General features: G+C 33.3%; 1 protein-coding gene across 1 annotated transcript; it reads right to left on the bottom strand.

Annotated features, from left to right (window-relative positions):
* Positions 1-416: 416 nt before the first annotated feature.
* Positions 417-19,598, bottom strand: LOC145270271 (uncharacterized). Its single transcript, XM_080125915.1, has 4 exons — positions 19,440-19,598; positions 18,990-19,253; positions 1,443-1,512; positions 417-673 (listed from the first exon to the last, which is right to left on the bottom strand). The coding sequence occupies exons 1-4, from the start codon at positions 19,596-19,598 to the stop codon at positions 417-419; spliced, it is 750 nt and encodes a 249-aa protein (XP_079982041.1).
* Between the last annotated feature and the right edge of the window lie 6,350 nt (positions 19,599-25,948).

The following is a 25,948-nucleotide window of genomic DNA, read 5'->3' as shown; positions in this document are numbered from 1 at the left end:
CTTGTAGTTGTAGATGCCTAGTTCTTTCAATTTGATTGGCCAGCAGGTTCTCTAGCTCAATCTGCTCTGCATCTACCAGTAGATTTTGAGGATTATTTTGGCTCTGTCGTCTCAGAATCTGGTGGTCTTGTTTCTTTGATAGGCCATTAAATGATGAGGAGATTTTGGTGGGTGCTCCTTCTTTCAGTGGAGATCTCTCCATTGTGTCACGTGCCTGTGCCACAGGGTTTGTTGCTGGGCTATATATATATATATATTGGCTGTCTGGTAAGGTTCCTGCATGGGGACGGGGTTGTCGATTGAGCACTCCCCGTTTGTCGCCATCTGGTGGGTGCAGCGTTTTAGTTCTGCAATCTGATCATATGAGAATGTTCCACTCATCAAAAAGTTGGATTTCTGGGAAGTCAGTCTTCCCTTTAGGATGTAATTTTTGTATGGGCAATGGTGGTAGAAAATTCTTTGCCTTCTGCACACCATTCTTTCAGCCCTGTATATTTGGCTTTGGCATACTCCATTGCCCATATAAGGGTCCACTTTTCTTCCCGGCTCCACTGTGTTTCATGGTGTTCTCCCTGGTCTTTTTGGGAATTGAAGTCAGTTTCAGCCACTTTTATGGCTCTCTGTTTTTTCTCATAAATCTCATGTGGATGTATATATTTATCAATTTGTGAGACTATAGAGAGTAATTTTTTGGTTGTAGTTGCCTCAAGTTTTTCTCTTAGTAGATCCGTTTTTTCTATTTAACCTTCGGCTATTTTGTCCTTGCACCTACCCCATTTTTCAAATCTTGAGTAGTTGAAGCAGTGAAAGATTTTGTTCTTTTCCGTAATCGACAAATTCACTGTTTTATAATTGCGTTTTCTTGTGGTCACCAGTGTGAGTCCTCATATGTCTCACTAATACATATTTTTCAGAACAAGAATATTCACACACTTCACAAGTATGCGGCTTTTCACCGGTGTGAGTTTTCATATGTTTCACTAAATTGGATTTTTGAGAACAAAAATATCCACACACTTCACAAGAATGTGGCCTTTCCCCAGTATGAGTCCTCATATGCCTCACTAAATGTGATTTTTGCGAACAGGAATATTCACACACTTCACAATGATGCGACTTTTCACCAGTGTGAGTTCTAATATGTGTCACTAAATGTGATTTTTTTGAACTAGAATATCCACACACTTCACAAGAATGTGGCTTTTCCCCAGTGTGAGTTCTCATATGCGTCACTAAATGTGCTTTTGTGGAACAAGAATGTCCACACACTTCACAAGAATATGGTTTTTCCCCAGTATGAGTTCTCATATGCGTCACTAAATGTGCTTTTGTGGAACAAAAATGTCCACATACTTTACAAGAATATGGTTTTTCTCCAGTGTGAGTTCTCATATGTCTCACTAAATTGGATTTTTGTGAACATGCGTATTCACACACTTCACAAGTATGCGGCTTTTCACCAGTATGAGTTCTTGTATGTGTCAGTAGGTCTGATTTTGTAGAACAAGAATATCCACACACTTCACAAGAATGTGGTTTTTCTCCAGTATGAGTTCTCATATGTGTATATAAAGATGATTTTTTGGAACATGAATATCCACACACTTCACAAGAATATGGTTTTTCCCCAGTGTGAGTTCTAATATGTGTCACTAAATATGATTTTGTAGAACAAGAATATCCACACACTTGACAAAAATATGGCTTTTCACCAGTGTGAGTTCTCATATGTGTCATTAAATGTGATTTTGTAGAACAAGAATATCCACATACTTCACAAGAATGTGGTTTTTCCCCAGTGTGAGTTCTCATATGTCTTACTAGACGATCTTTTCGATGAGACGAATATCCACACACTTCACAAGAATGTGGTTTTTCACCAGTGTGAGTTCTCATATGTGTAACTAAATATGATTTTGTAGAACAAGAATATCCACATAGTTTACAAGAATATGGCTTTTCCCCAGTGTGAGTTCTCATATGTGTCACTAAATATGATTTTGTAGAACTAGAATATCCACATACTTTACAAGAATATGGTTTTTCCCCAGTGTGAGTTCTTATATGTGTCACTAATGTTGATTTTTGATTACAAGAATATCCACAGACTTCACAAGAATGTGGCATTTCCTATCGGTATACTTGCATGTTTTACTAAATTTTATCCTGGTCGAATATTATAAATTTCGTTATAAATACTACAGAATATCACTCTAGCATTATTTTGAAAAGAACCTGTTACACAAGAATACACTATTTATTTTATGAATGTAAGATATTTTAATGGAATCGATCTTTGTAAAATCCTGTTTTTGCAAATGTTGCATACTTTTCAGAAAATTGTGATTATATTGTTTATACCTTTTCATTCATTTGAGCATTAACCACATATACCATATATGTGAATATTATCTTCAAAGCGTGTGTGATTTTCTACACTATTTCAAATATATAATTTTGTATAATAAAACATACTGATCCATAAAAATGTAATAACAGTCATCAAACAGGAACATCTGTAAATAAAAGAAATAAATGAAATTCAATATTTTATTATTATCGTTTAAATATTGTTTGTTATTCAATATTATTGGATGGAACTCATAAAATCTTATTAACTCAAAACTTAATATTATACACAGAAGAAAATAATCGGATGTTTTATAACTTAACACAGGAAGAGTCGATACATGTATTTTCAATATATACTTTAGATACAGTTATACCTAGAATTTTTATATGATATGCATCATAAGGAAAACATAAGAAACATTGATATATATATATATATATATATATATAAGTATATATATATATATATATATATGTATATATATATATATATACATATATTTGACACAGAAAGAGTCGATACAGGTATTTTCAATATATACTTTAGAATCAGTTATACCTAGAATTTTTATATGATATCCATCATAGGGAAAACATAAGAAACATTGATATATATATATATATATATATATTAATATATATATTGATATATATATATAGATAGATATTGATATTGATATATATATATATATATATATATATATATATAGATAGATAGATAGATAGATAGATATTGATATGTATATAGATACAAAGAAATCACTTCCCATAATTCTTGCTATCTTTCTGTCTCTTTCTAGATGATTTTTAAGGAAGAATTATTCGAGCGAATTCTTTAATTGAAGGTTTATTTGAAATTGGACCATATGATAGGGATCCCTGAAATATGACTGAGGACTATTTACGAAAAATTGAATTAATTCTTAAGAAGAAAAATGTTTCCACAGTCTAGAAAGATCTCTCTTTAATTGAAACTTTAATTTTATGAAGCTGTTAACTATACAGAACTGGTCGTTAACTAATGTAACTCCTAGGTGTGGCGGGAGTTTATTAATTCGAAATAATCTTTGTGAGTGATCTTAGGAAGAGGGTTGTTTTTTGTAAATAATAAACTAATTACTTTTAAAAAAAGTTAATTAACGTGAAAAGTTTCTGAATTCGAAATGACCTATAAGAAGAAATAACTTTAAATTTCTTTTAAAAATAATAATTACGAAATGAAAAAGTTGGGATGTCTCTGAATCTCATTGTGAAGGGTTAATTGATTCAAAATTAATTTTCTATGATCTTTTAAGAAACTTAATTTTAATAATGAACCAAATGTTATGAATAATTTTTGAATTTCATTGTGAAAAATAGGTCGATTTTAGATTTATGCTCTTTCGAGAAGATTGTTTTTAAAATAATAAATGAATTACTTTGGAAAAAAGTTAACTAACATAAATTCGGAATTTTTAATGACCCTTTGGGAAGAAAAATCTATTTTAACGATGAAACAAAATTCTTGAGATAATTTTTAAATTTTGGAATGAAATTTTAATGATCTTTTGTAAAGAAAAGTGTTTTGAAAAATAAATTACTTTTTAAATGTACCCCGAAATTTGGGAAAAAGTTATTTATGAATGTAATAACTTGAAATGCGTTTGCATTGTGTAAACACATTCTAATTATAACTGAGGTACTCTGAAATGATTTTTTAAAAATGTTAACACCCTATTTCATTGAGTTAATGTATACCAGGTTTCTGAATTGTTTATTTTTTTAAATTATTTTGCTTTAATTGAGTATTCCAACTCATGAAGCTGAGTGCCCTTCTTTAATTAATTCTTTATATAATTAATAAATATTCCGTGGTACATAGTTTTTATTAGTCGTTCAGAGGCAGACTCCTTGCTCTAACAGAATTAAATTGGACTAGAACCTCTGAAGACTGAGGTTTAACTAAATCCATATAGGTCAGCGTGATGAGGTCACATAACCCCGATTTATTTAAAATACATTATACTAGTTGCCGAGGAGACCATAAGTCTAGTTACTGAAATAATAACTTGAAATACATATAGGTCGGCGTGATGAAGTCACGTAAGCCAGACTTGGTTAAAATACATTATACTGGTTACTGAAGAGAGCCTGAATCTAGTTACTTAAATGATGTTATAAGTTGATGCAGAATATATTAAAATACGTATAGGTTGGCGTGATGAACTCACGTAAAATCCAGCTTTATTAAAAAATATTATACTGTATTATAATATATAAGTGATCGTAAATCCAGTAACTGAAATCATGAGGTCACTGCCTCGATGGAGGGCGAGGATGATTACCCTCTCTGGTATTTGAAGCAGTATACCAGTCTACCAGGTGACTGGCGAAAAAAATAAATTGCTTTACTGAGTTCCTGACAAGTCGTTGAGCATGGGGACATTGATCGCTGACGGCTGGTTGACGCACCATCAGCGGAAAATTAGGAAATTCTAAATTTTATGAATACTCATAAATTTAGGATTGCGTGGGGAGGGATGTGGCACTATTTTCCATGCCACTGTTTCTAACACGCTCTACAACATGCCCGAGCGGTAATTTGGCCATGAGCGTTGAGATACAAAGAAATCCCTTCCTATAATTGCCACTTTTTTGTACAAAGCGGTCATCATTATCAAGGCCCGGAAGCCACTCAGGGATAAGGGTTATTGTAAGTACAGTACGTTAGTGTGGATATTTTAGAGTGTCTACTTAAGGGGGCGGTTCATCAGGAATTTGTTTACGTTTGACTTGAACACATCCAAGTTGTAGTCAGGAGGGAAGCAGGAAGAGGGAACAGAGTTCCACAGGCGTGCAGTTCTAAGAAAGAATCTTTGTTCATGGAATTTACGTTTTGATTTAGGCATAGATAAAGAGTGGGGAAAATTTTTGACAGTCGATTCAGCTAGACGGGTGCTTTTTTTGTAAAAGACTGGTAAGTGGGGACCAGAGATTGGAGTTCAGACAAGCAACTGACATGGAAATAACGATAAAACAAAGATAGGCTTGCAACAGAAGAGAGGTTGCAGGGAAGAGAAAAGGGCATCCCTCACTAAGCCACGAAGTCTATTTTGTACTCTGTCAAGGCAGGATAGGCTGTTTTTAGTTGCTCCTGCCCAGATATGGAAGCAGTATTCCATCCTTGCGCGTACATGGCTTTTATATAGATAGAGAATTGCATCAGTAGTGAGATATCTTCTGGAGCGGTAGAAGGATCCCACCATCTTTCCGCGACCTTGGCAACAGACTTAATGTACATGTTCCATTTCAGGTCAGGAGTGAAGGTCTAGCCCAGAAGCTTGTCAAAACATGGGGTTTCTCCTAGACGAGAGACATCCATTTCAATTGATGCCAGATGGGGATCAGAGCGTTGATGATGTAAAGATAGGAGTTTGGTTTTAGATGCATTAAAGGTAACCAGCCACGCCTTTCCCCACTGAACCACTCGTTCGAGATCAGAGGAGAGAGAATCAGAAAGAGTTTTGTCATTTACAGCCTTTGATGTGTTGCCGTAGATGGTCGTTTCATCAGCATAGATGTCAATGAATGATTAAGTATGTGTTTAGGGAGATCATTGATGTAGATAAGGAAGAGTTGGGCCCAGATCAGAGAGAAATGATTTAATGACAGAGAGAATATTTCCAGTTATACCATAGCTGGAGATCTTGTGAAGTAGGCCTTTATGCCATACCTTGTCGAAGGCCTTTGATATGTCAAGAGCAATTGCCCTGGAAAGGAAACCTTTGTCAAGAGATTAACTAATCCTATGAGATTTGCTATCTGTCTTTTTCCTGCACGACCAGCATGAAGTGAAGACGCATATTCTGACTCCCCGTAAATGGGGGGGAGCGCCCCCTCCCTCAATACTAGTTAGGTTGGTTAGCTTTGAAAAGCTTATTGTCCAGTTTTTAATTGTAAAAGTTTTTGTAAAATATATTTTTTAAAATAAAATAGTTATGCTTTATATATATTACAATTGTGTTGCGTGTCATTTTTCTTGTGTCTGCCATGAATGCCTTCATAAGTGCCTTTATTGAAACAATGAAGCAGTCCAGAAAATGAAGAAAGAAAATTCCATTTAGATCGTCAACAAGGGTGAAGAGGTCAAGATGTTTCCTGGGAGAAGAAGGAGCCACACAACACATTCAACATCTCAGGTATGATTTTCTTGCTACAAAGACCCTAATGACTGGCCCATCTTTACGTCTTCCCGAGACCACTTAAAGACATTTAATATAACATGTCTGTCAGTCATACACCTCAGTGACCGGCTGATAGTAGTATAAGAGCAGCATATCGGTTGCAGCTTTTTACAATCATTTTTTATAAACAAAACGTTTGTTACATTGTTGGGTGATTAGAGTCTACATGTTGTTAACTATTCTGTACTTTCATCTAAGAAATTAATAAACAAAGGATGTGGTTGTTACGTTGTTGGGAATTAGAGTCTTCATGTTAACTTTTCTGTATTTTCATCTAACAAATTAATGAACAATTTAAAAGTCAAAGTGAAAATTCGTTGGATTGTTTATTGTTATCACACAACAAACGTATTTAAAAAATATTCGGTTGAATGTTAAATGCACATTTAAAAGTCAAAGTGAAATTTCGTGGGATTTTTTTATTGTCATCATACAACAAACGTATTTAAAAATTATTCAGTTGAATGTTAAATGCACATTTAAAAGTTAAAGCGAAAAATTGTTGGATTTTATTATTTTCATCATACAACAAACGTATTTAAAAATTATTCGGTGAAATGTTAAATGCATATTTAAAAGTCAATGTGAAAATTGGTCATGCTGTAGATTTTATATACATATTCAAAAGCTGCACTTTGAAAAAAAAAATTGATGCTATTGAGAAGTTAAATATGCATTCAAAACTCGATCTTGTGATTATTTGTCGGACTATAGCGAATTTTGTATTTGCATTTGCAAGTCAAAATTTGAAAATTAAACATTCTATTGAACTTACAATGGTAATCTGAGTGCCTGATGCTGAAATTAGGTTGTATTTGAAAAAAAAGTCGCTTTTGTTAAAAGAACTTTCAATGCGATTCAGTTGACTTTTATCGAAAACAGTCGTCGTTTTCAAATGAGAAATTTAAAAAGAAATTTGGTTGTATTAGCTGAAACAAAAGTTGTTGGTCTTAAATGAAGAAGTACAAATTTGTCGTTCTAAAATGAAGAATTTTGGAAATGTGATTCAGTTTTGTTGTATTTAGGCGTCGTCACTTTTAAGTGAGGACTAGCTGTGTCTAGCCGAGTATCGTGGAAAAGCAGGGATATCTGAGTGGGTTAGGAAGTGAGATTAACTTTGATATCTGAGTGGGTCAGTCAGTGAGACGAGCAGGGATGTCTGAGGCGGCTAGGGATCAATACTAGTGGAAATATCTGAGTGGGCAAAGAAGTGAAACTATCAGAGTTATCCGAATGTGTTAGTCAGCGAGACTAGCATGGATATCTAAGTGGGCTATGAAGCAAGATTTGCACGGTTGTATGTTTATGAGGTGATTTTGAAGGATCAGGAGGGAATGTGGTTTAGTGTGATTTGCATATCAATGAGGCTAGACACTGGAATGAGAGACTATAAGGCCGGCAATCAAGATGGTGGCAGCTGAGTTCTGGAGAACAGGAATGAGCATGATGGAACTTAGAATGTCATCTGAATGTTGACAAGATTCCAGTTTTTTTTAATTAGAATTATGTGGTATTTTTCCACTATAGAGCATCGGTTATCTTAGGTTTGCCACAATGGATTGTTGTTACTTGTGCCGTAGGTAACACAAAAAGTATAACCTCACTGGTCTGGTGATGTTAGAAAAGATTTCATCTCCACTGATCACAACTTCAAAATGATTATCCACACCTTCAGTCTGATCATGTGACTTTTTAAACCCAAATTATCCAATCAAATGAGTCGGACGTAATGGCTACCTCAAGCATAAAAAGAATCAACATTCCAACAAACATTGTCTTTGCTTTAGCTCTTCCAAACAGTCGCAAATAAATGTCGTGCATCACTTTTTCTGACAAATAAATTGTTAGGTGAAAGTGGAGAATAGTTAAAAACATGTGGGTTTTAATCCTACCTTCGTAAAATCAAAACAAAAATCGATACAAGGAATTCCCTCTCCTTTTTCCTGCCATAAAACTTTGAAACTGCGAACGATTACATGTCTCTTTGACTGAAATTTGGACATGAAGTAGGTGCTTTATTTATGTTAAATTTATATAACAAAGTCTTAAATATTTATAATTTTTTTTAATTCTATTTTTCGTGATATTCTTATGGCTTTTCAGACGCAATTGCAAACAAAAAGTAGATTTTCATTTTTTTTAGGATTAAAACTATGGTGGCTTCGATTGTAAACATTTACCAATTATTTTTTTTTACATTAAATTTTAGTTAATTGGTGATTGTCAATAAATAGGTGCTCATTTTTATATAAACTTTATTAAAGAAAGTGTTGCCTATTCTCTAACCTTAAATATTGAATAAAATGGTACTAGTGCACTTATTGATCCGTGCTGAAATAATAACGTTATTATTTAAAAAGCCATTTTTAGCATGGGGAGGGGAGGGTGTTTTGTACCTATTTTATACTTTAACCTCACAATTGAATAAAAAACATATAAAACTTTCATTAAACTTGGAAATACGATCTAAAAAAAATAGCGCGGATCAGTAAGTGCACTATCACCAATAAAACATTACAATTCACATGGAAAACGATTGATTGGAAAATGTTTTTAAAAATTAAAAAAAAAAACAATTAAATATCGAAAAAATAGTTTAAAGCAACTTAGAGTTAAATTATTTTGTTTATGGTAAACATTCTTATTTTACTAGAAATCACGTAAGTTTTACTTAAATAAACACATTTTTGACAAAAAGATCTAATAGTCAGATTGAATACTATATTTTAAAGGGAGATTGGTAAATATGAAGAATTACTCCACTCTCGAAAATTCCTTTAAAATTACCACTCTTATAGGTTTTCGAAGTCGCAGGGTTTCGGGGTTGCTGAAAACGAAAATAATGTTTAAAATTAATTGTCAGATTGAATACTATATTTTAAAGGAGTATTGGTCAATACGAAGAATTACTCTATGCAGTTTAATTAACCGTTTTAACGTAGGTAACACGTCGATATTAACCGAGCAGAAGAACTGTTTAATATTTTACAAAAATTCTATTTGCATTTGGTGAGAGGCGGCAGAGCCACAATACACCTCGCCTTTCAACCGCCTCCTGCCAAATGTATATAAAAAAGAACGAAAAACAAACCAGCAGTCTCCTATCTCATTAAAAAAAAAACACAAACGGTGACCATAAAGTGACTGCATTTCTTCATATCTTGGAAACTACTTGTTTCCTGGAATTTTAAAAGTTAGTGGTAATTTTAAAGGATTTTCCGAGGGTGAAAAGAAAGTCTTCCCGCCATCCCCCGAAAAAAAAAATCATGACCACAAAGTGGGTGCTCATTTTACGTAAAATTATTACAGAAAAGTGATACCGGGTATCACTTTTCTGTAAATGTAAAAAAAATGTTAGTTTTAAAAAGAAAGTAGGGTATACCGGGTATACCCTACATTTTTTTAAAACTAACATTTTTTTTTATATCTTGGAAACTACTCGTTTGCCGTAATTTTAAACGTTTATTTCGTTTTCAGCGTTCCTGGAAACTTATAAGACTGGTAATTTTTAAGGAATTTTCGAGGGTGAAATAATTCTTCATATTTACCGGAATTTAAAAAAAAAAATTATCAGCAATTCATAAATTTTTTTATTCAAGTTTGTTATAAAGTATGGCGGAGTCAATATTTTTATTAGATTGCAATAAAAATAAACTTTTTTTTAATGTTGAAGATTTTTTTAAGACTCAATATTTCGGAGGTGCAAAAAAACTGCTTTTCTGTTTCAGATTATTTTTAAAAGTTATTCAAAGCGAATTTTTAAAAGCGTAAAAATAACTTACCATTCATATTGGATTGCAATAAAAAATAAACTTATTTCAATATTTAAAATTATTTGTAAGTTGTTAAATGATATTTTTAAACATTAAAAAAAGAAACTTACCTTTCATTCAGGAAATTAGATACGAGAAAAGTGCCTCTTATCTTTTGTGTTCAAAACAGAAAATTTGTTTGTTCTGATTTCTTTAGTAACTTGATACAACTTTTGTTTTGTGTGTCCAATTCATAAGGAAATAAAATAAATTAAAATATAAAAGAATCAAAATTAAAAGTTGAAAAACACGAGTTAAACATGAAATTACTTAAAGGAAAAAATCAACTGCTTAAGAACAAAGAAATTAAGGTCATCGTAATAACACGGTGAAATCATTATTTTGTTCCTCGTGTAAAAATGTCCGAATTGTTTTCCTATAAAGTTTAAATTATATTTGTCAATTCTTAAACCTTTTAGGGTATTTCTATTGTAACTTTATATTTCGTATTCATTAAAAAACAAATTATGAAGCTTTAAAAATCAGGTTAATTTTTGTAGATAAAGCATTTCATTATTATTTGGATTAGTCGAATTACTGTTAACGTCCGAAATGAGAACAGTATTCCGAATAATAATCCAAATAATGCTCATATTAAAAATTGTAAAACTAAATATTTCACATAAACAAATTCAATAAGAGGAAGGAATTGCACAAACAGTGAAGTCAGTCAAATGACAAAAGTAGATTTGGTTCAAGAAATTAAACTATGACGTCATGATTACGTAATGGGATTTGCAACTTATTGTTATCAAACTTGATTCGGTTAAACTTGCGATGACCTTCACCTTCGCTCATTATTCCAGACTTAAACCTAAAAATTATTAGTCTGCCTGTTTTACATAAAATCAGCATTAAACGAACGACGATGAAAGTGTAGTACCTGTTTCTAATTTGTTTGCTCATTTCAACCATGTTTTGCGTTATCATCATTGTAGCTAGTTCAAGAGAGGCTTTATTTGTCATGGGTTGTGCCATCCTCCCATGCATTACGTGTCTTTGATAGATAAGTAGTTTAATGTGGTAAAATGATGCACCGGCTCCCGGGTGTGAATATGGTAGAGAATAGAAAAGGACACAAATCAATATTTTACAATCAACTGCTCGCCGTGTAACTTGCTCAAACGCTCTTTTATTTACCTTATACATTGTTTCAGGGGAAGGTAACTCTTCTGGGAGTTATGTCCCTTTAATTGCAAACATGGGTCATCGGATATACAAGAAGAGAGATCCTCCCTGAACTGAACACAATAAACACTACACATTGTCTCTCTGTTAATACATCAATAAACTTTCCTTCTTTTATTTAAATGTTCAGTACATAGTCATCCCTTTATTTCATTCACGGAACACTGTTTCTTGATTATTCCTATATTATCGCAACCACAGGATATATAAGATGTTTTCTAAAGATTAAATTGAATAAAGTTTATTTTTCAAAAATCTTGGATCAAGTAAAGATTAGATACCCCGAAGCAGACAACAAAAATAAGCGAACAATTCAAGAGGCACCGTTTGTTCGACCTTGTTGTAAACAGGTCAAATAGCGGACATATTCGAATGTTCACGAGCAAGATTTTTTAAAAATATATTTACAAAACTTTTAAAGATTTAAAGGAAAAAAATATATTCACAAAACATTTTCTTTAATATTAAATATTTACAAAACTTTTAAGGAAAGACCATGGAGAAATACAACGCAACGAGTGTGGGTGCTGGAATGTCTCCTTGCTTAACACAATTTTCTACTGAGATAGGATCAGCCAACTTTTCCCCAACGTTGATCACAGCCTTCATATCATCGTGGAAGAGCTTTAAGATGGTTACAAACTTGTCAGGACAGTCAAGCTTTTTCAGAATCTCCCAAAAAGCATCCATATTGACTGTATCAAAGGCCTTAGTTAAATCGATGAACACCTGATACAGTCCGTTTTGCTGTTCTATACAGTTCTCCTGTAGTTGCCTGGCTGTAAAAATCATATCCACTATCCCTCGACAAAATCTGAAACCACACTGCGACTCAGGCAAAACATCGTCAGCAATGTGCTCCAGCATTGTGTCTAGCATGATCCTACAGAGCACCTTACCGACTACTTACAGCAAAGAGATGCTCCGATAATTTCAACATTCATCTCTGCTACCCTTCCTCTTGTATAGCACTACCATCAATGCATCCCGCCAATCCTGCAGCATACACTCATCCTGCCAAGCAGTCTGCAACAAGTCCACTAAGCGTTGCATCATCTTGAGTCCAGAACATTTAAAGATCTCCACATGCAAACGATTCAGGTTAGGCGACTTTCCATTTTTCAGCTTATGGACAGCTGCTTCAACCTCCTGGAGAGAAGGAACCTCTGCCAAGATATCCTTGACCAGATTGCTAGGAATCGACCTAACAAACTCCTGATCAACATAAGTAGGTCTGTTCAGGTCATCTAAATGCTCCCTCCATCTATGAAGAATGTCGTTAGGGTCTCGAAGAAGATTCCCATCATCCCCCGAGCGCAGAGGAGTGATAGGTGATCTGGATGGTCCGTAAACGGCACACATGAGGCTGTATAAGACCTAAGCGTTGTTCTAATCTGAGGCGAGCTGTATTTCCTCAGCCTCCACCATTCATCCTGCATGTTACGCAACCTCCTCGGCACCTCATACTTGGTTGTCTTAACTTGTCCCTCAATCGATCTTGCTCATCATCTGTCAAACCACCCCCGAGATAAGCGTGCAATACCCTGGCCTTTGAATCAAGCAGAGCCTGAATTTCAGTATTATTCTCATTGAACATATCCTGATGTTTATGCTCAAAATAACCTAATACTTTCTCACATACCTCATAGACAGATTCCTTAAAAGCAGGCCAAGTGTTTTCACAATCAATCTCTTCCTCCTTAACTAGTTTCTCCCTCACAATATTTTCCCATAGACTGGCAACAGTAAGTCTGTTTGGAATAGCCACACTAGCTCCCCTTTCTTGGGCTTCACAACACACTTAATCTTTGCACGCACCAACAGATGGTCGGTCCAGCACTCTGCACCTCGCATGATACGAACACTGCAGATATCCCTCATCTCACGGTTTTTGATTAACACATAGTCTATCAGGTGCCATTGTTTGGAACCAGGATGCAACCAGGTCAACTTGTATTTGTCCCTCTGCGGAAACACGGTGTTACCGTTTTTAAAAGCCACCTCTGAACAAAACTGCAACAACATCAAACCATTACTATTACACTAGCCCATTCCGTGTTTACCCAGCACATCCCAAGTTTCAAAATCTCTTCCCACCCTAGCATTAAAATCTGTAAGAATGAAGATCTTATCAGCAGAGGGAATGCGTCTAACTACACTGCACAAAGCAAGGTAGAAAGCAACCTTTTCATCTTCTGTTGCATCCATAGTGGGTGCATAGACACTCCAAAAAGTTGTATAACGACCATTTACCAGAGGTAACCTCATAGTCATGATCCGGCCAGTCACACCACAGGGAAGTTCTTCCAGGCTAGAAAGAATTGATGCCTTTATAGCAAAAGACACGCCTGATTGCCCCTTACATCCATCCGCTCTACCACTCCAGAAAATGGTGTAGGCCCCAGCCAACTCAGAAAACTGACCCTCATTAGCCAACTTGGTCTCAGACAGAGCAACTATGTCCATATCATAACGTTGAAGTTTCTTAGATACAAGAGCAGATGTATGCTCTGCACGCATTATTGCTGACGGCAAGTCAAGCAGTGTCTGCACATTCCAACAGCCGATGGTCATATATATGTATATATATATATATATATATATATATATATATATATATATATATATATATATATACATATATATATATATATATAATTTAAAGGAGATTAGAATAATAGTCTAAAGAGCTAAGTGTATTTTAATGTAATAGTGAAATTACTAGTTTAATTAAAATACAGGAAATGCTCGTTGTAATTTAGATATATAATAAGCTCGATAGTTAAATGTCCTAGAGCTAATTCAATATTAAGTAATGTGATTTATAATTTAAAATTTTTTAAAATTTTTAAAATTTAAAAATCAAAATTTAATTAAATTAAAAATCAGTTTCCTAAGAAGGAACAACAACAAAGTCAATTATCTGTACGATAAAGTAGTCATTTAGATGTTTGCTATAGCTTTTTATTTTATTGAATGATGAATTTTAAAAGGGTGACGCTCGTGCAGTAAATTTTAAATATGAAGATATAAAAAGCACAACCAAACTAATAAATTCAAGACACGAGCTTCTATCATGTAATCATAAACGTTGGTTTAAATTTAATAAATATAAACCACCTTAAATCATTAAAAATTACTCATTAGTAAAAATAGCTTATATTTTTTTTTTTTTTGATAAATTAAGTTAAACCAATTACCGCCCTTAGACTCGTAAATCAAATAATAAATAAAGCCATGACAATTATCTCCCCTTAAAAACTTGCAAAATAAATACTCTCTCTCTCTATAGATATTAACTGTAGCGTCTTTAAATCAAAATACGCTAACGGAAACAATTTACTGCACGAGCGTCGCCCTTTTAAAATTCATCATTCAATAAAATAAAAATCTATAGCAAACATCTAAATGACTACTTTAAATGCAGTTCCTGATTTCAAAAAAAGAAAAACCAAAAGGTAATTATATATCTATATATTTTTAAATCAAATTTATTATGTAAATTCAAAAAAATATATTTTTTTCTACTCATTTCTATCTCTAACCTATACCAATTTTCTTATTAATTTTCTTATAAATTTTAAATCCAAACCTTTTACTTCAATTTTTCAGATTCATCTGCCTTACTTTTAATGCTAGATTTATTTTTGGTGTCTTTTCAATTCAATAGAAATCCTCCTAAATTTGCTGATGAGGAGACCGTTCTTACCAAAAAAACTATGTATAATTGTTCTACGTGACTTCATGTATACCACAAATAAAAAGCACGGATTTCCGAAACGATCGTACAGATAATTGACTGTGTTGTTGTTCCTTCTTATGAAACTGATTTTTAATTTAATTAAATTTTGATTTTTAAATTTAAAAATTTTTTAAATTATAAATCACATTACTTAATATATATATATATATATATATATATATATATATATATATATATATATTCTGAATAAAGTTATCTAACAATCAGCTGGTATGGAAACCTGCGATTACAAGATTTACAAAATATTACTAGCCGTAATATTCTATATTATTATCCTATCTAAATAGAAATTGCTCGATATACAGGATAGAGCAAATAAAACAAATTATAGTGATTCAATGAAATTAAAAAAAAAAAACTTTTTATATGAAATAATTTTATACTTTAGAAATTTTGTCTCCTTATCCTATATAGATATTATAGGAGTTAGGCGTCTACTATCTCTATCATCTAAAATTTCTAAAGTATTATTTGTCTTACTTAGAATAATAAACATATTTGATATAAGAAAAAAATTTTTTTATTTCATTGAATCACTATAATTTGTTATATACATAAAACTACATTATTTATTTAAAACAAAACAAAACAAAGGGGTATGTTAATTCATTGGTGCAATAATTTGGTAGTAACATAAGAACGTGTGATAATGGCTTGTACCTGTTGACCTCTGTGGAAATGTGTACAAATGTTATAGTCCATATTTTATATGAGCAATATATATAATTACAGTCTTGAATTGTTCCTTATGTGTTAGCTCTGCATGTAAGAATATTACAGGTAACAAGGTTTATACATAAAAAAATGCAAGTCTTACCACACACGATAATGCATGAAGCACACAAATATTTACGTGTGCAGTGTTTGATGCCAAGCAAGAGAGAGAAGATGAAACGGAAGGCTATGCCAAAGGTCACAGGAAATGCACGCGTATCAATTAGTCAATGCATGTGTATACTACTGCACACATCTTGCTCTGTGTCTGTGTGTTTGATCTACACAAAGCAAATTTGTAGCAGGTATAAACGGTTCGCTGTGAATTTACTGAAGCCAATTTTAAATGAGGTTCATATGTTTATTTTATTCAGAGTTCATGAATGAATAAAGTAAAATAAATGTAAATATTAATAAATTGATGAACACTAGTCAAAAACACACTACATATATAGTTTATCTACATTATTTTTGCTACACTTGCAAATATTTTTCATTAGTTGAAAAGGATAATGCACACTACATATAATATAGTTTATCTACATTATTTTTGCTACCCTTGCAAATATTTTTCATTAGTTGAAAAGGATAATGCACACTACATATAATATAGTTTATCTACATTATTTTTGCTACACTTGCAAATATTTTTCATTAGTTGAAAAGGATAATACACATGCCATATAATATAGTTTATCTACAATAGTTTTTAATACACTTGTAGATTCTGCCTAATTGCAAATATGTTTTCATTAGTTGAAAAATCAAAACCACACTACATATAATATAGTTTATCTACAATAGTTTTTAATACACTTGCAAAGATTCTGCCTAATTGCAAATATGTTTTCATTAGTTGAAAAATCAAAAACACACTACATATAATATAGTTTATCAACATTATTTTTGCTACACTTGCAAAGATTCTGCATAATTTCAAATATTTTTTTCATTAGGACCCCTATCCCAACAAGAATATTTCTTTCGTCATAGTTTACTTTGTTTTCAAGTTATTCAGAGTCCTTCGGTAACACTTGATTCACCAAGATAAATTTATATACGTAGATTCTTTAAGGCACATCTTCTGTTAAGTACAGATTAGTATTACATTTTATATTGATAAATGATATTATGTTGCGGCTACAATTTTCAGGTTTTTCTGTGAAGGCAATATATTTAGCATGTTGCTCAATCAATAATGAAACATCCATAAGAAACGACAGCTTTTGTCAGTTAATTGATAGCATTTATTTTAAGTGATATTTTCGATGAGAGACTTTAAGGCGTTTTATATATTTTCACGAACTTTTATTTCTAAACACGCGAGGCTGATAAAATCTCTCTGAACCTTGAAGTATTCTATTAAGTCATCCATAGACAGCAAGTGATGGAGCTTCTTGTTGCTTTTCTTGCTTCCGTCTCTACTCAGATCATACCCAAGTTGAGTTCTTTGAGGATTTTGCTGAGTGGATGTAGGGCGAGACAGAAGAGGAGAGGGGACAAGTTATCGCCTTGGAATATTCCTTGTTGTATTTTGATGTTTCTTATATTTATATATATATATATATATATATATATATATATATATATATATATATATATATATATATATATATATATATATATGGCCATTTGCATGGTTCAGATAAGGAAGTATTACATAGATATGATTTGACATCCTCGTGGATGTACAGGTTTAGGGATTAAATTGTTCTGCTGTGCGGTACACTGTCAAATATCATTTATAGTCATTAAAGTCCATATTGAGATTCCATCCTTTCTTTTTGCAGTTTTCAAGGATGGTTTTGTTGATCAATAGTTGGTCCTTTGTTCTTACCTGTTTTCTTATACATCCTTTTTTTTACATTATCGAAGTATGTGCGAGAGCCAAGGTGGTTATGTATTTCATTTGTTATACCTGTGAGCCATTTTTAGGTGGTACATGCACATGTTATTGGTCTGTATTTACTATGGCGATGGATTTCTTCGGTTTTGGGGATGAGATTTGTGATGCCGCTAGCCATTCTCTTTCTCTTTCTTTTGGATTCTGCTGAAAGTTAGTAGATAATGTGGATATAGCGATGTTACTTGTTTTTACCAGGGGATTTGAAATTGCAGAATTTCATAATTTTTGTCTTTTATTTATTTCCAAAGTAAAGAAGTTCTGGCATCTGCTGTTTTTTTTATTTTTTTCACACTTTAAATCCACTGTGATTTTTTATGTTGTTTTGGCCCTTCATACACTAGGCTCCAGAATCCTTCTTCATCTTCTTTGCTTGGCGGTGATTGCATTGCGATGCTCGTTAAATTCCAGTCCACTAACTGGGGAGGGGGAGCAAACTGGTCATTGATTTATTTAGCTCTAATTTTCTTGTCTTTAGCTCTGATCTGTTCAGCTAATCCCTAAATTAAATTTATTTTCTAGAAGCACGTGATCTTCAATGTTATACTTTCTCTTCATTCTATTCATTGTTCTTAGGATATATGGGGATCTGGTTTGGTTCACAGTATAGAAAATTATTTGAGAGGCTTTTTTTTGAGAGTATATTCTTTGAAGTTTGATCTTTCAATTTGGTGTTACGGTTTTGACTCTCTGCCTTATCATTTCCCATTTTGGTCTTTTAGTGAGTTCTGGGGCTTGCTTACTTTGCATATATTATGTGCACAGGCATTAGCATGGTTTATGTCAGTTAAGGTGAAATGACGCGATGTTATTTAAGCAAGTCCGACGTTAAATTCCTTCTCGGTTTATACATTCATTAATTTGGGTCGCTTTTCTATCTCTATTGTTTTAAATGTATTTTGCAAGCTTTTATTTTTCGATTTTTGCCAGTGTGAGATCGCATATATGTCATTAAATTGGATTTATTGGGAAAAGAGTATCCATACGCTTCAAAAGAATGTGACTTTTCCCCTTTTGTCTTATTTAATTTCAGTTTTCCCAGTGTGAGTTTTCATATGTTTCCCTAAATTTGATATTTGAGAAAAAGAATATGAACAAACATTACAAGAATATGGCTTTTCCCCAGTGTGTGTTCGCATATGTTTCCCTAAATTTGATCTATTTGAAAAAGAATATCCACACACTTGACAAGAATGTGGCTTTTCCCCAGTGTGAGTTCTCATATGTGTCGCTAAATTTGATTTCTGAGAACAAGAGTATCCACACACTTTACAAGAATGTGGTTTTTCCCCAGTGTGAGTTCTTATATGTGTCGCTAAATGTGATTTTTGAGAAAAAGAACATGAACACTCTTTACAAGAATATGGTTTTTCTCCCGTATGAGTTCTCATATGTATCACTAAAGTTAATTTAACGGAAAAAGAATCACCACACACTTCACAAGAATATGGCTTTTCACCAGTGTGAGTTCTCATATGTCTCACAAAACTTGATTTATCAGAAGAAGTGTATCCACACACTTCACAAGAATGTGGTTTTTCCCCGGTGTGAGTTCTCATATGTGTCAGTAAATGTGATCTCAGAGAAAAACAATCTCCACACACTTCACAAGAATGTGGCTTTTCCCCAGTGTGAGTTCTCATATGTCTCACTGAATTTGATTTATTGGAGAAAGAGTGCCCACACACATTACAAGTATATGGCTTTTCACCAGTGTGAGTTCGCATATGTGTCACTAAAGGTAACATGTTAGCAAAAGAATACCCACACACTTCACAGGAATATGGCTTTTTTCTTTTCTCCCCAGTGTGAGTTCTCATATGTGTCACTAAACTTGATTTTTGAGAACAAGAATATGCACATACATTACAAGAATTTAATTTATCAAAACTAGAATAACACACTTTAAAAAACTGTGGTTTTCCGCCTTTTTGTTTTATTTTACTTCTGTTGACATTCTCGGAAATCAAGTCCTGTGGGTTTACATTTGAACTGTTTATGAGATACATAGATATTTTTATGTTCCATTAAAGTTCTTTATTTCTCAAACCCTGAGTTCGTCAAGTAATTGGGAACACAATCCTCCTTTCCACAATCAACCATTTTTATGTTTTCCTATATTATTTTCATTTTAGTCTGGCCGTCTTACTTTATTCTGCAACAAGAATTTATCTAGTCTGGTGAAGTATCCAGCCACGTCGTTTTACTAGTAGGCATTCAAGTTCTATCTAGAAGGCATTCAAGTTCTGTAGTAGGTTTCAATTTTTATCAAGTAGGTTTCAATTTAGCTCCAGTAGTTTGAATATGTGTCACTAAATTTGATTTTTAAGTAAAATTCACAAGAATACGTTCTCATATGTCGATGTTGGCTTCCATATACAGCTATACGTTTCCATATAAAATGTTCTAAGAGAATGATTCATGAAACATTAAATAAATGCGTTCAAACACGAACATCTGTAAATAAAAATGAATAAAAGTCAACATTTTTGGTATTTACATGCATGTGTTAGAATTTTGGTATATGTTGTCAGTATTATTTGATTGAACTCACAACCTCTTGATTAACGTAAAAACATGGGAGACTAGGAAGCTAACTGAATATTTTCTACAAATGGCAAAGAAGCAGTCGACACAAATGTTACGTAAATCATCTGAAGTACTTATTTATTATTTTATATTGGTGAAAAATGAAGAAACATCGCACTTTACAAACTTTAAATTTACTATGTTCATTGATTTTAGCAAATAAGGTGTAAACCATTTATGAAATTTTCCAAAATTTGTCCTCTTTTTAAATTCCTAAATTATACATATATATATATATATATATATATATATATATATATATATATATATATATATATATATATATATATAATTTAATTTTCACCCCAAACGAAGCACATTGTCACTTTAATGTAAGGGGCTACTATCAAGGACAGAAGCTACAGGTGTACTCTATGGGGAGTTGGACAGCAAGATGTGGGTTCAGGTAACACTTGACCTTCTGCATGTCCATATAGTTGTGGAACAGGAACCCCGAAGGGAATTCCAAAGTCTAGCGATTTTGGGGGAAGAAACTACTGGAGTAGAAAGCTCTTTTACATCAAGGAATCTCAACAGTTAAGGGGTGGGATTTTGCTGCTTGTCGAGTTTATCGAGGGTATTTACATCGGGGGATAAAAGTGCTTGCAGTTTGTTGGAGCATTCACTGTTAAAGTACTTGTAGAAAGGCAATGGGATGCTACATTTCGTCGATGAGACAGAGGCTGAAGCTTAGATAACAGTTCAAGACCTATCAGGTTGGCGATTCTCTTTACAACCTTATCTAGGAGGAAGAGACTAGTAGCAGATGCACCAGTTCAAATATGACAACAATACTCCATACATGAGCGAATGATGGCCTTATAGAGGTACAGGATACTTTCGGGCATTAGTAGCTTTCTAGCACAGTAGAACGTTTCTTGTAGATATTGAAAGAAACACGTTTAGTCTTGGCAGCATTGAATGTGACTATCTATTTTTGTCCCCATTCCACTACGGATTGGAGGTCGTCCTCTAGTGTTTCTGGCATTTCTTCAGATATGTGTTCATTTGTTTTCCTGTCATGTCGGTTATCGATTGTGGTGTCATCAGTATATATACCCATCTTTTTTTATTAATTTTGTCAGAGAGGTCATTTATGAATATCAAGAATAATAGAGGTCCAAGGATCATTTTTGATATGAGTACAATACAGTAAAGATATAATTGGATATAAATTATACGCTATGACGTGTTCAGTATGCATAATAAAGTAAATGGGCAGATTTCCAGCAGATGCGAATATATGGAGGTTGTACGTATTAAATATGTTTCCACTTCTAATGAAGATATCTTCAGTTTTCGTTTAAAAATCAGGAAGTTGTATTTTGCATTAGAGTATCGATTCACTTTTTGTATTTATCATTGCAAAACAAAGGAAGAGACAGCTATTGCTATGATGTATATCTAAGTACACACTATAGCCAGTAAGTATCTATTTGGGTAAGAATAAACTAATGCATGCCTTAGAGGTAGAAATTTATAGATATTTAGTAATAATTACTTCGATCAGCATTCGAAAATTAAGGGCTGAAAGCTAAGGACCCCCTCTCCACATAATGTATAAGTTTTAGTGGCAGCTTGCAGAGTAGAGTAGACTGTTAGTTTTTAGGAGACAATTAAACTTTCAGAATACAGTAGAATTAATAATTAGAATTTAGAGTCAAGTAAAGTTTAGTAAAAGAGAACATTTTTTTTATTTATTTAACATGCAAATCAGAGAAAGGCAGTCGTCTTGGAGGTAAAGTATATATTGGATGTACATAGCAAGCAAGAGAGGATGTTTGTCCCGTAATGAGAGAAACTATTAATACATGGCGCATCGGAATTCGTAGTTAAGGACAGTCAAAGCATTGTGTATCTATTCAGAAATAGTCCTAGTGACGTATCTAAGATCACGGTATATTTCAGGTACAAATATAATTAAAAGTAAGACAAACTATATTCCATGGTTTGTTATAGATAGCAAGGAGGCCATATTTTCAATACACGTTAGCTTATAGTAAATGTAGATATTAAGTATATTACTTAAATAAAGTCCTATGGAGTAAACAAATTCGAGTTTTTTTTACATGGATGTCACCACTTATCAAGGCCCGGAGGCCATTCGAGGATAAGGGTTATTGCGTGTACAGTAATCAATGGGATAATATCGTAGTAATCGTTAGTAATGGAGATTTGATAAAGTGTCTTACTTAAAGGGGCGGTTTATCAGGAATTTTTTATGTTGAACTTGAAGACATCCAAGTTGTACTCAGGTGGGAAACAGGCAAACGGAAGAAAGTTCCACAGGCGTAGACTTCGAAGAACGAAGCTTTGTTCATGGAATGTACATTTTGATTTAGGCACAGATAAAGAGTTGGGAAAATTATTGACAGTGGTTTCAGCTAGACGGGTGTTAATTGTGAAAGATTAGCGAGGGTGGACCATTGCAGCTCAGAGGAGCACTTACCATGGAAGAAACAATAAAAAAAGACAGGCTTGCAACGTTTCTTCTGTGGGGTAGAGGCTGCAGGGAAGTGAGTAGGGCATTCCCTACTAAGCTACAAAGTCTATTTTGTACTCTGTCAAAGCAGGATAGACTGTTTTAGCAGCCCCTGCTCAGATGTGACAGCAGTACCCCATCTTTTGGCGGATTTGGCTTGTATATAGAAAGAGAATTCCAAAAGCAGTAAGATAGCTGGCAACAGATTTGATGTACGTGTAAAGGTCAATGCCAGAAGCTTATTAAAACATGGAGCATCCTCAAGACGAGCACCATCAATTTCAACTGATGCCAGATGGGGATCAGAGCGTTGATGATGTAAAGATAGAAGCTTACCCCATTGCACAACATGCTCAAGTTCAGAGAAAACTTTGTCATTTACGGCCTTTTAATGCGTTGCCATAGATGGTCGTGCCATAGTATAGATGTCAACGAATAATTTAAGTGTATGTTTTGGGAGATCATTGATGTAGATCAGGAAGAGAGTTGGTCCCAGGATGGACCTCCGAGGGACTCCAGCATAAATACTGTGGACTTCTGATTTCTGCCCAGTACTCTTATGAACCTATCAGAGAGAAATGATTTAATAATTGAGAAAACATTTCCAGCTATACCGTAGCTGGAAATCTTGTGAAGTAGGCCTTTATGCCAAACCTTATTGAAGGTCTTTGATATGTCAAGGAAGCCTTTGTTGTGAGATTCACTAATCCTATAACAATTGGCACATCTACTGTAGATCTAGCGGAACAGAAACAATATTGCATGTCACTAAGAAGGTTATTTCTGCTGAGTTGGTTGACTACTTCTTTATTTAATATGGATTCCAGCAACTTACTCATGACACACAGGAGACTTATTGGTTAGTACTGAGAGGGAGATGACCTTTCAATACAGGGCATACTGATGTGGTGTTCAAAGGTGTCGGAAATCAGGTCTCCTGAAGACAGCGCTTAAACAGTTTTGTAAGTATGGTGGCAAGTTCTGGTTGAAGTTTTACAACACTATAATTGGAATACCGCCAGGGCCAGATGCTTTGCTGGAATCAAGGTTCTTCACTAGCTTGGCGACATCGTGCACAGGTATTTGTATGTTGTATAGCGTGCTGTCTGTTATAAGAGGAAATATAGGGAGTAGATGGCCTTCATCGCATAGGGTAGAATTATCTGCAAATAGATTGGCTTTGTCTGATGCTGACGAGATAACCCCAGGTCCTTTTTTTACATATCACCACTTATCAAGGCCCAGTAACCACTCGAGGATAAGGGTTAAGAGTGTACAGTAGTCAATTGAATAATAGAGTAATCGTTAGTAATGGAAATTCGGTAAAATTTGTTAACTTAAGTGGAACGACTCATTATTAACTTGATTACGTTGGACTTGAAGTCAACCATATTGTAGTCAGTAGGAAAACAAAATACAGTTCCACAGGCGTGCAGTTCTAAAAAAGAAACTTCGTTCATGGTGTCTATGTTTAGGTTAAGGCACAGATAAAGTGTGAGGGAAAATATTGATAGTGTGTTCATCAAGACGAGTGTTTCTTGTGAAAGTTTGACGAAGAGGGATCATAGATTGAAGCTCAGTCGAGCATTTACCATGAAAATACCGATAAAGTAGAAAAAAAACTCGCAACAAGTTCTTCCCTCGTCTATTGAAGAAAAGGCTAAGAAAATGTTCAGTCTTTTTTTATTTCTTTGTCATTAATATAAGTTCCAGTAAAAAGTCACTAAAGAAAGAAAGGTACGTTTTCTTTAATTACTTCATAATACACTAACAACAGTTATTAATTTCCCAACCGCTTATTGCTTTGTAAACTGAGAACCAGAGAAAACAACGAATTTGTGGATTAGTTTTTACAGTAAAACACGTTTGACTTAACAGTTTAGTCTTTGTATTCATAGCAATTTTACTCCCTCAATAGAAGCAGAAAGTCTCACCAATTTACTAGATAATGAATGATTCACAACAGCAATTAAAGAACATGTTCCTAAATAGAATTTTTAAAGTAAACCCCATTCTCCTAAATGGTTTACTTCTACTTTTGCAGCTGCTATTGCTCAAAGGCAGCATGCATATCACATTCTTAAATAATTGAATACCCCTTCCAAAAAAAAAAAAAAAAAAAAACAGGACGAAAACATAGAAATATGTTTGCGTAAACTGCCCATGAAAACTTTAAGATCAATTAAAAGCCATTAAAAACTACTTAACAACAACAGCAAATACAACAACAACAACAACAACAACAACAACAAAAATGGACCACATTTTCAAAAAACAAAAGATTATTTCAAATCACTGCTAAAAATTCCTCCGTGATGTGAATGTGACAAGTAACGTTACTACGCGCGAACGCATTATATAAGAAAAACACAAACTAGAGTGGTCGGGGGGGGGGGTTACAATGAAAATATTATTTTTTATAAATCACCTTTTTTTCACTAAAACTGACAAAAATCTAAATGTGAGATTGAATAATAATTTTTAAAATCCTTAATTCATACTTTTTATTCACATCTCTTATACACCATGGCTGATTTTTTTTTTTACTTATTCATTTGCAATAAAAATAAACGTAATTTACTATTTTAAATTATTTTTTAAAGATATTGAATGATAATTTGTAAATGTAAAAAAAAAAAAAAAAAAAAAAAAAAAAAAAAATGAAACTTACCTTTCATCCCAGGAATTTAATGCGAATTAAAAAAAAAAAAATCAGGTTGATTTCGATTTTCTTTTGTGTTCAAAACAAACATTTACTTTGCTTTTAAATATTTCTTTTCTATTTTTTTTTTTGTGTTCAAAACAGAAAAATTAGTTTTGTTTGTTATGATTTCTTTGATACAAGTTTTGTTTGTGCATTCAATTCATTAAGAAATAAAATATATGAAAATATAAAAGAATCAAAATTAAAAGACGAAAAAT

This window comes from Euprymna scolopes, chromosome 46 (genome assembly GCF_053919585.1).
Source record: "Euprymna scolopes isolate OS-2025 chromosome 46, ASM5391958v1, whole genome shotgun sequence".
Taxonomy (NCBI): domain Eukaryota; kingdom Metazoa; phylum Mollusca; class Cephalopoda; order Sepiida; family Sepiolidae; genus Euprymna; species Euprymna scolopes.
This window is presented reverse-complemented; position numbering and strand designations above follow the sequence as displayed.